This window comes from Abramis brama (assembly GCF_963993115.1).
Source record: "Abramis brama genome assembly, chromosome: 14".
NCBI lineage: Eukaryota > Metazoa > Chordata > Actinopteri > Cypriniformes > Leuciscidae > Abramis > Abramis brama.
The window spans coordinates 39,208,349-39,220,278 of NC_139976.1; the positions used below are offsets into that span (position 1 = coordinate 39,208,349).

An 11,930-nucleotide genomic window follows, 5' to 3' on the forward strand; every position below is an offset into this window, starting at 1 on the left:
TCGTAAGGGCAGGTGGAGTGATGGAGGGTCTCGTAAGGGCAGGCGGAGTGATGGAGGGTCTCGTAAGGGCAGGCGGAGTGATGGAGGGACTCGTAAGGGCAGGTGGAGTGATGGAGGGTCTCGTAAGGGCAGGTGGAGTGATGGAGGGTCTCGTAAGGGCAGGCGGAGTGATGGAGGGTCTCGTAAGGGCAGGTGGAGTGATGGAGGGACTCGTAAGGGCAGGTGGAGTGATGGTGGGTCTCGTAAGGGCAGGTGGAGTGATGGAGGGTCTCATAAGGGCAGGTGGAGTGATGGAGGGTCTCGTTAGGGCAGGTGGAGTGATGGTGGGTCTCGTGATGGAGGGTCTCGTAAGGGCAGGTGGAGTGATGGAGGGTCTCGTAAGGGCAGGTGGAGTGATGGAGGGACTCGTAAGGGCAGGTGGAGTGATGGTGGGTCTCGTAAGGGCAGGTGGAGTGATGGAGGGTCTCGTAAGGGCAGGTGGAGTGATGGAGGGACTCGTAAGGGCAGGTGGAGTGATGGTGGGTCTCGTAAGGGCAGGTGGAGTGATGGAGGGTCTCGTAAGGGCAGGTGGAGTGATGGAGGGTCTCGTAAGGGCAGGTGGAGTGATGGAGGGTCTCGTAAGGGCAGGAGGAGTGATGGAGGGACTCGTAAGGGCAGGTGGAGTGATGGAGGGTCTCGTAAGGGCAGGTGGAGTGATGGAGGGTCTCGTAAGGGCAGGTGGAGTGATGGAGGGACTCGTAAGGGCAGGTGGAGTGATGGAGGGTCTCGTAAGGGCAGGTGGAGTGATGGAGGGTCTCGTAAGGGCAGGTGGAGTGATGGAGGGTCTCGTAAGGGCAGGTGGAGTGATGGAGGGTCTCGTAAGGGCAGGAGGAGTGATGGAGGGACTCGTAAGGGCAGGTGGAGTGATGGAGGGTCTCATAAGGGCTGGTGGAGTGATGGAGGGTCTCGTAAGGGCAGGTGGAGTGATGGTGGGTCTCATCCATGGCACCATCTCCAGGATTCAGCTCTGGGCTCCTCATCCTCAGCACTCACACCAGCCTGCTGACATTTCAGATCCTACAAAATGCACAAACATAACACAAAAGCAGTAATTTCAACCGCACAATGTCATTTGATTTCAGTATTATTTAGAAGACAAAAACGCTTTTTTTCCACAAATGCCGCCATCATCTTTCCTTGCAGGTCCTGCTCCAGCACAGAAGCTTTGCAGCAAATGCACAGAAATCAAGAATCAGAAAGGTGCTGTAATAGCTCTGTTTGAAATTACAATAATTAAAATAAACTACAACTTAAGATTTAAATAGTTGTTATTCATTTCTGTAATATACTCACTCAAAGCCTTCATGAGCCACTCTCCACCAGATAAACACACATCTGTTCATCTGTCCCTGTAACATCCAGACAAGATTCACATTACCTCTGTGATTTATGAACTCAACACTACATTTACGTTGAGGTTGTTTTAACTTTTTATCCAACATAAATGTTCCTCAATTTATCAACTACTAATGGACAAATAAAATAGATAACTTATGTTTAACATTAGTTACTTTATAGATTTGTTCTACATAATAGCACACATTCATCACTCAGATGTCTATTTCATGTTGTGATATTTCAAGATTTTCCTGTCAGATGTAAATAGACATTAAAATAAGCGTCTTTAAGATGTATATGGTTTATGTAAATCCACTTTAGAGACGTAACTTACGTGTCTTTACTGGAGCTCCCCTGTTAGCTAACGTTATACATAATAAAACGTGTTTTTACATCAAAATCACAACTATACTTTACTGTGTAATGTCTTTACACCTTCAACAATTCAACAGTTTACTCTACAGTAGTTCAACACATGCAATTTTAACACAAGGAACCGTGTTTACTCACATTTGAAAGCACCCGCGTCGCTGATCTCTGCGATGTTTGATAATGACGTATGCTCTCGCGTGGCCTCCTGGGATAGAAGAGTATCCATCGCTGAGCACTCGAAAATCTGTCCAGAAGCAGTAAACCATCCGGGAACTTCTGGCCTACTCTTTTATGAATACTTATGTTTCTAACGTACTGCTTCCTTCACGTACTGTTTTCGCCTACTATATAGTAGGAAAGTAGGCATATTCGAACGCACTTAAGACCGAATGTCGCGATAATTAGTACGTCACCCAGGTAATTCTCGCCTACTCTTTTGGATTCGTACATACTTTTTCGCTCGCCTACTCTTTTTCCCATACTAAATAGTAGGGAAGTATGCGGTTTGGAACGCAGCATGTGTGTTAGCAGCTCCTCTTACCTCACACACACATGCACTGAACATTTAAAAAACTTTTTGCCTTTTATGTTCAAACCGGATTCAGACAAAGATGAAGAGACTCAAGAAGTGACAACATGTAGAAGCAACAGAACATTTCTGAACGGTTAGTTGATGAGTTTATGAAGCTGATGTGTAGTTATCTTCTAGTCATTGATTAGCATATTCTGTCATGATAATCTATAAATCGTGTTCCCGGCATGTACTTAACGTGTTCCGAATGTGTACTTAAGTTCTGTTTATGTAAATGTTAGGGTTGGTGATGTCACTAACCCGGGAGGAATGTTTTGTAGTCTCTACCAGCCGTTTGTTGTAGTCCTTAAAAAGCAATTTCTTTAAAAGCAAATATCTCCCTTTGCTTTGAACTTTGAGTGTTGTAACTTTGCAAATGTTGTTTCTGCTCAAACAGCAACATTACACACTAATTATTGACCTGTGGTGGAGGATTTTGTCTCTTGGTGTGCAAATTGTAATCTAAATTTAAATATATCAAAGACCAAAGACATGATTATAGACTTTGGAAAATCATCCATTTCAGTCTCTCCTACTGTTATAAATGGAAGGGACATTGAGCTTGTGGACGAATATCGATATCTTGGTATAGTGATTGATAACAAATTAAATTTTAATGCCAATACTGATGCCATTTGTAAAAAGGTTCAACAGCGTATGTTTTTCTTAAGAAAAATTAACTCTTTTAAAGTGTGTTCAGTGTTGATGACACTGTTTTATCAGAGTTTTATCGAATCCGTCATTTCTTACTGCGCCATTGTATGGTTTGATTGTACTAGCCTGTCCAATAGAAACAGAACGACTAAGCTGATTAAGACTGCTTCTAAAGGGATTGGAGTTCAACAGATATTGCTCCAGGACATTGTTAAAGAACGGGTTGTTAAAAAAGCCTATTCGATAATCAACTGTCCATCACACCCATTACACAAAGAGTTTGTTATGCTCCCATCAGGCCGTAGATATAGAGCAATGGGGGGAAACCAAGAGGCTCAAAAACTCATTTATACCAACTGCTATTTTAATGTTGAATAGTCTGTAACCATTTGCCTTTTTTAACTTGTCTACTTGTGTGTTCTTGTGTTTATGTGATGTGTGGCACCTGTGCAAAACTAATTTCCTAAGGGATAAATAAACTGAACTGAACTGAACTAAAGTTAGAAAAGTGAAATCATAATCAACGACCCCTTTAATATACTATTGTTCATTGCTATTTCATGTTTGTTCATTACACTTTATCTAATTTAAATAAACTTGAAACGTTAAACATGTATTAGTATATGCAGACATGAACATTAATCAAGATCAATAAATGCTGTCAAAATATTGTTTGTTGTTACTTCTGGTTAGCTATTGCATTAAAGGATCATTAGTCATCATTTACTCTTGCCATGTTGTTCCAGCCCGTATGACTGTTTCACAGTTCTGTTAGTATGGACTTTTTGTGTCTCACCACCTTCTGCCTGAGTTCGTCGTTGGTTGTCTTGGTTACTCATTATGTTCAGCTGTGCGCTCATTATCTCCCTTATTATCACGTGCACTTAAGTTCTGTTCTGTTTGTGTTTCATTGTTTGGTCTCGTCTGTGAATAGATGTGGTGTGCTTTCTCCTGCCCTCTTTGTTGTGTATCTAGTGAATTATCATGTAAAGAGACTGAACTAATTAGCCTTCTTCGTGTTTATCTACACCGCCAGTTCGTGACAGACTGACTTTTTGACATTAAATATCTTAGGTTAGGAATGACATGAGTAAAGGGTTAGATTTTTTAATTTTGGGTGAACTATCCCTTAACTTATGTTCATGTGAAGAACCTTTTAAGTGCTACTGAAAATTCGATAGGCTTTTTTATCCTGTATATTTTCTCCACTGACCTCGCTCAGTCTCTTCACAGCCCTTTGAATGAAATTCTTTGATTTAGATGATCACTCAGACTTTGGCACTGTGAATCCTTCAGGATTTCCTCAGATTTTCCCTAGAGTGTGTTATATCTTTCTGAAAGCATGCCTCGGTCAGCCCCTGTTTCACTTCATACAATATGGATAAGATGCAACAAAAGAGATCCTCCTAGCTCTTTTCCTCTACTTTCAAATCAATCCACCAGAGGTCCTCATGCCATGATAGTTCTCGCCCACGTGCTCCTACAGAACTGGGTTAATTACCCATCAGGAGCATCCAGTCCTCCAGGTCGTGACTAGTTTGTGCTGCAGCTGCTGTGGAGAATCGAGGACTCTCACACTCCTCACGGCTACGGCTATAAGCAGATGAAAAGGACATTTCTCCTTATAGTGCATCTGTCACTGTAGGCTTGTTCAGTGGCTGAGAAACATTGATAATTTGGCACAAACGGCAGCAGATCGGGTGACAGGTGGAGATAGGCAGAGCTCAGTGTGCCAGTCGTGCCTCGCTGGGCATTAGAGAGTCAGGGCACTAACGTCAGGTGACCAGACATATGGCATCTTCTCACGCACTCCTCGGGTTCATCTGATAGTGAACATTAATTTCCTATGCTCGATTCACACAATTTATCACTAAAAAAAGTTTGTATAGATCCAAGGTTTTAATGTGTTAAGTACTCCTCTTCATTTCTCTTGTTCTCTCACCCTTTCCTCGTTCATTCTGTCGAGTCACCTACAACATACATTACAGGGGATTTTCATAGTTATTGGATGGGACCCCACAGGCTACACTTTGCTTCCCATGTAGGGGCATAGCACAAGATCCCGGGCCCTATGCATAGGCAGTCCTGATGGGCCCCCATGTTCCTCAACCACCCCACATGATCATCTGAAAGTGTATGTTCTGCTCTTTCAGTGGGTTGTCTCAGTTCATTTGAGATATTCAAGCAGTTTAGCACTATAGATTTCGTGTTCTAGTTTGTTCTCACCTTTCTTTGAAAAGAAGTCAGTTACCAATTGTTTCCCCTCATTTTGTTTTCTTTCCTTCTCCTGTCTTTCCTTTCTTTTTTAGTGGCCTGATATGGCTTTCTTTGAGAAAGACATTTCTACAACAGAAGTTTGCGCTCATAACATAAACAGAAAGCTGCAGATGGACTAAACCATTTGGCGCATTAGCAAGGGGTGGGACCAGTCAGTCAATCAACCAAGTTATTCAGCCAATACACTAACTTTACATTTCATCTGACATTCATTAGGAAATTTAATTAGGAAATGAAAATATCCAGGTAAAATAAAATATATTCCAGACTTTTCAAGGGCCCTCTCTCCCCTTGGGGCCCTGGTAATCAGTACTGGTTTTACCCCCAGTCTGACGCCCCTGTATGACATGGACCTGAATCATACATTGGACAGAGAAAAAATACATACAGCTAATAGTGCAAGCTATGCATGAACTCATACGGTGCATATATACAGCAGCACAAGTTGAATGCATGCAGAGCTCACACAAGAAGCCCTGTATTTACCTGTATGTACCAGCTGCTTCTTCAAGAAATGCTCCTTTGACCAAATGTTCTTGTAATTTGTTAAATTTCTCTATTTGTGCAGAATGTGATCCAGTAAAATCAGATCACATTGTTCCTACTCTGTGCTGGTTGAATCCCCCAGTTTGGTACCCGTGGCTGTATAAATAGAAACAAGCATATAATTAGCCACATGGACTCAAAAGCTTCTCGCAGATAAATAGCTCTCTTTTTGAGCATCATGTTCCATGTGTGTTATGTTGCTTTGTTTCTAGTATGAATTGGGCTTTCTTCGAGTACTGATGTGGAGAACATGCTATTGACATTAACTGAGTGAATAGACCTGTTAAATGAGATAGAAATAAATCGAAAAATTCTCAATATACATACATACATACATACATATAGCCTTTAAACTGTATAATCATAGGCGTAATTTACGGGTGGGACATGTCCCCACCACTTTTTGCCAGGGTCGATATTGTCTTGATATACCTAATGCAAATGAAACATATCCAGCTGACATTCATTTGTGTTATCAGTAGCGATTGTGTTTATAAACCAGTTTATAAACAAGCTTACACTCATGCATTCATTCATTAATTTATGGTCTTGTTGTTTCGTCTTTTGAATTCAGTGAATTCAAACCTTTTATATGTATTTATAGAAAAAGAACGAGCAAAAGCGTGAGAGGGCATGAGATGGACATGAATGTAGGTGGCATACGCTGTGGATATATCAGCATCATCAATAACACTTGTGTTTGGAGCTCTCTCAAACCATCTGCCATCAGGAGAAAAGCAGCCAATCAGACGGCTCCTCCCAGCCCCTCTGCTCTCATTGGCCCCTCCCAGCCCCTCCCAGCCCCTCTGCTCTCATTGGCTCCTCCCAGCCCCTCTGCTCTCATTGGCTCCTCCCAGCCTCTCTGCTCTCATTGGCCCCTCCCAGCCCCTCTGCTCTCATTGGCTCCTCCCAGCCCCTCTGCTCTCATTGGCTCCTCCCAGCCTCTCTGCTCTCATTGGCCCCTCCCAGCCCCTCTGCTCTCATTGGCTCCTCCCAGCCCCTCTGCACTGTAGACTCAGTCAGCTCTGCTAGCAAAACAGACAATGTGCTGCTGTTACAAACAGGGGAGACTCAACAAATGCACCGGAACAAGGAACACATCGCAGCCTGAGAGAGGAAGTGAGTAAACCTGTCTTCTCAGCATATAACGACTGCATGACTCGTCCTGTCCTCATCCAGCTCTATATATAGATCACAGCCAGAAATATCCCTCTTCCCAGGCAAATGCTCTCTCCTGAAGCAGTCGGCAGGAGGAGGATCAGCACCCAGAGGAGCCGTCAGTGAGGAGGTCAGTGAGATGGGCTGCTCATCGGGCCGTTTGCCCTGCCGGCCCCCAGCCTCGGCTCAGCCGGACCCCGACCGCAGCCTGTCCCACGACGGCTCGATCCCCACGGCTGGAGCCAGAGAACCGGAGGATCTGTCCACTCTGGAGCGTTTGGCCCAGGCCACCGGGGGCACGGAGGAGTCCTGGTACCGGTGTGTGTTCCCGTTCGGGGTGATCTCGCTGGTCATCGGTGTGGCGGGCAGTGGCGTCACCTTCAGCTTCAACACGCTGCCCCAGACCCGGGTGGTGTCGCTGGTTCTGCTGGTGCTGGGCTTCGTCCTGCTGCTGGTAGCGGCCGCTTGCTGGAAGGCTCATCGGTCCCGGAGGAGAGAGAAGAAGGAGGCTGGCATCTTCAGCTCGGAGCTGTACACGCTATGAGTTTTTCTGCTGTTCTGGGCAGAAAAAACCCTAATCCGCTGGCCTGTGTTTGATGGTAAGTTGTCTGTAACAACTCTTCACTCTCACTGACGGCCTTTGGAAACAATTTTGTGACAGTACACTGGCAAATATATTGGAAGACTCATGTTTCTATTAGGTAAAAATCACAAAGGAACGAGCGCCATGGAGGATCTCTGTGTGTGTCAGTTTATGGATTGGAGAAATAATATGGTTGGGTCATTGGAGAAACAGGAGAGTCCCTGATAATGCTGCAACTTTCCCTGCTTTCATCTTGAGCGTTTTTATGAAAGAAGGATGCAAAAGAAAATCATGTAAATCTCTGTACAACTGACTGCAGGTTAGGAAAGGAAGGTTTTTTGAAAGAAATATGAACATTGATAAAAGAATGACAGCTACTTAATATGTTAACATGTACATCATGTATGATTAAATCACATGCAGTTTGCAGTAAGTGCCAGGACTTACTTTTATTTATTGATTTATTGATTTATTTATGCCATGTCAAATGTATGAGGACAAGATAATGTGAACTTATGTTTTGCATGACAAATGAACAGATTTTTTTTTTTCATATTTAACTATGATTGGAGTGAAATTTGTGCACGCTTACGTATTAGTGTTGCATCACAGAAGTGTTTTTGAAGTTCCAGACTGTTATTTTGATATTGCCTATCGCTTTGTCTGTCAAGTGACTTCAAAGTGAAATCTGGGGACAGTGTATGTACACATGAAAATGTTCCTATACATGCTTGCAAGTGTTTCTGTAAAACAGTGTGAGTAATACATGATTTCACCTGCACACTGTAACTCAAGCACAGAGCAGAAGGGACATTACTCGGATCATATCTACTGACATCTTAGCAGCAAACCAGTGTCAGTCAACTGAATGTGTAGTAGAAAAACCTGAACATGAACCTGATTTGCTGACATGTGAAAAGTGGTACAATTAGAATATTCTGCTTATGTGAAAATGATCAGTGTTTCGGTTCAGTACTTCGGATCTATTTGCACTGTTTATGTACTTCAGCTTTGGAGTGTTTAAGGAGTATTTTTTGCTAGGTACTGTATTCATTTTGGTCTTATATATGTTATACATTTATATGATATGTATTATTTTTTATATTTCTCTGTGAGAAAAATTGCCAGCTGTTTGTATGTGTTCTCTGAGTGCCTGTATTTTAACAGTAGATATTTTTGTATCATCCACCTCTAGGTTTTGTGAAGAAAAACTGTTTTCATTTTTAAAAAGCCTTATAAATGTTCTGTCCAACAGACGTTTTATGTGCATGGTAACATATACCCATAAAATCACTGGAAGTGAAAATATTTCTGCCTTCTAAAACAGAAGGGCCTCATGTTTCGGCAGTCGTGAGGATGATGTGACAATATCTGTGATTTTACCATCACAGGCAAGAGGGTATAGAGAGAGAGAGACAAAGAGAAAAAATCAGTGGTGAGAGTGAGGGAGGAAAAGTAGTGGTTGGGTGGGTTAGAGAAAGAAGGAGGATTCATTAAGAAAAAGCGTCAGGAAGCAGCACTACGTGCTCGGAATAAAAGAAGTGTGAGAGCAGTGGCAGAAGCTGCGACGTCAAAAAGCAGACTCAGAGAGCCTGTGGCGTATGACTCATATTCCTCGCATTTTTCAACATGCACCCATGTTCAACCCTTGCATTCGGTGTAGCATATTTGACTGTGAAGTAGCCTACTAGGTATCTAAAAAACAGCAACTTTGTAGTATGACTCATTATGAGAGACGCTGTGATACAGATTATGATTCTGGAATAATTAGCCGAATCATGGACATTCACCCTCTCTTGGACTTTTAGAGACAGATCTACCTCGTTCATAACACACCAGCCCAGCCCTCTGATGTTCATCATCAGACATGATTTCTGTCATCCAGCTGAAAGTATGCAAGATATTTTTAATTATAAGAATGAAATTCTCATAGAATATCAAAGCTTTTATTAAGGACACACATGATCTAAAACACAAATAATAAACAGACAAATCTAAAAAAAACACACAATATCACATATTTACATGTAGGCTAAAACGCTAGTGATTGAAATGACACTCCCTGTATTTCACTTTCTATTCTGTTTCAGCCCTTTATTTTTGGGGCAGATATATACATTAGAGTTATGCATATTGTTTTTGTGAATCTTATTGTAAATAGATGTATTTATACTTTCAGTTTTGGACTAAAGAATTGTATTAAATGGAAGAGTACAATGTGTAATCAAGCTTTGTTGATTTCATTTTTGACAACTTGAATTCAATGTGCTGAAGTTCAGACAAATGCCACCATGATGCAAATTACTGTATTTAAAGGTCCCATTGCATGAAAATTTCACTTTATGAGTTTTTTTTTTTTTTTTTACCTTAAAGGAGAACTCCGGTCAATTTTAACATTGAGCTCATATTTTGTACATTTGGAGTGCTGTCAGTACAGAGAACAACGACAAAAATAAGTGTCGCCTACACCGTGTTATCCTCTTTTTAAAATTTGCACCCTGTTGACTTCAATGGGGCACGTTTTAAACCTGCTTTTAGCCTCTTAACATTCTTGATGTGTCATTACAAGTGCACAGCCAATGTGAGTGATTCCTTCAGAGTGAACACGGGTGAATCTGACTGCAGTAGATGTGAAAGATATTAATAAAAATGATAATAATTCAGCCAGCGCTCATACCTGTATTTACATCCTGTTTTCGGTCGAAGTCCACAGTAGTCGATTGTCGAGTTCACGCGCATTGGTTTAGTACCTATGATCACGCACGTGAACTCGAGCAGGTTTAAAACGTGCCCCATTGAAGTCAACAGGGTGCAAATTTTAAAGAGGAAAACATGATGTAGGCAACAACGATTTTTGTCTTTGTTCTCTGTACTGACAGCACTCCAAATGTACAAAAAAATGAGCTCAATGTTAAAATTGACTGGAGTTCTCCTTTAATACGAGTTCCCCTAGCCTGCCTATGGTCCCCCAGTGGCTAGACGTTCTGATCAAGCCCTGGGTATTTTTGAGAAAATGAAAACTGAGACGGGCGAATCTAGAATCTTCCCCTTATGTCGTCATAAGGGTTAGGGTTAGAATTAGAAAAGGTCACCTCCCCTTTCTCTTCTTTGCCCGCAAAGAGAATTTGGCCGCCCATGAGAAAATGAGCTGCGCGAGCGCGATGTTGGTTTCTCCTCGAGAGACATCAAGGCTTGCAAACGAACGAAGCATGGCAGCTGCTCAGTGTTTGGATGTACAAATGAACACAAAAGTATTGTTTTAGTTCCTTCATCCGAGCCTCTGAAGAACCAGTGGGTTATGGGAATTTCTGATGTGTAATTGTTCAAGTTCAGACAGATAATCTTTCTCTCAAAGTTGTTCAATACTGTTTATGCACCAGTAAATCAAGCCAGTGACTAAAACATCAACTTCATGCCGTTTCTCTTAGTAGGATGAAAATAATCTTACTTAAACTGTGATTAATACAGAAAGCGATCAAAGAACAATCCCTTTCCAGTCGCCCAAGCTGTCAATCACACAGCGTGAGTTTATCTGGACACTTGCCAAAACTCGTTATGAAATCAATGACGCTGTTACGCTGCACAACGAAGCTCTTACTGTACTTAACTCATGTTTGCATTGGTGAAATCATTAGTGAGAGTACAGAAACTGCGTAGCAATGATAAGATCTTCATTCACGCGATCAACAGGCTGTCATCTGCTCTGCTCATCACTGCAACCTTTTATGTGATGGGAATAGATCTAAATACTTAAAAAACTTCTCACGATCCGTTAATCTCGACAGCTGTAATAGTAAAAACGTATAATAGCTGTAATAGTAAAAGTTTTCGAGAGAGTTCCACATGTAATGCTAGATATTTCATATGCAAGCATGTTAGCCAATCACAGCAGTGGGCATTTACTCTGAAGTCTCACAGCCAATCACAGCAGTGGGCGTTTACACTGAAGTCTCACAGCCAATCACAGCAGTGGGCGTTTACACTGAAGTCTCACAGCAGACACGCCCCTTCAATCAGAGGCTAAAATCAGGCTAGGAAATATGCCTTTTATTTCTAAATTATAACAACTTCTGATCTAAAAACATACTAACATTATAATGGCACCCCAGGAAACATTCTAAAATAATAAGATAACCCATGCAATGGGACCTTTAACACCCAGAAAACCCCCGCACTTTGACACTGTTGAAATAATGCTGTTTAGGTTTATGGTTTGGGTTGGCAGCATGTTGATGTAATCACCACTCAAATCTTCCATCGGTGGTGACGTATGATCCGTCACATGCATTTATGCAAAGAAGTTCATGCGCAGTGTGTCCCATTTTACCAACCTCCTCAAAGATGAGACTGAAATAGACACAAATGAAATGGACCTTGGAAAAACTTCAGTGA

General features: G+C 42.0%; 1 protein-coding gene and 1 long non-coding RNA gene across 2 annotated transcripts in view; one reads left to right on the forward strand and one right to left on the reverse strand.

Annotated features, from left to right (window-relative positions):
* Positions 1-1,332: 1,332 nt before the first annotated feature.
* The window catches only part of LOC311095818, a 47,853-nt gene continuing 37,255 nt past the window's right edge, over positions 1,333-11,930 (reverse strand). The window contains exons 2-3 of the long non-coding RNA XR_014608911.1: positions 1,888-1,954; positions 1,333-1,388 (exon numbers count right to left, since the gene is read on the reverse strand). This is a non-coding gene — a long non-coding RNA (uncharacterized lncRNA). The remainder of the gene's footprint in view (positions 1,389-1,887; positions 1,955-11,930) is intronic.
* On the forward strand, positions 6,815-9,760 carry LOC311096464 (uncharacterized protein). The gene is made up of 2 exons (XM_084135637.1): positions 6,815-6,916; positions 7,018-9,760. Exons 1-2 carry the CDS (start codon positions 6,841-6,843, stop codon positions 7,497-7,499), a joined length of 558 nt encoding a protein of 185 aa, XP_083991763.1. The 5' UTR covers positions 6,815-6,840; the 3' UTR covers positions 7,500-9,760.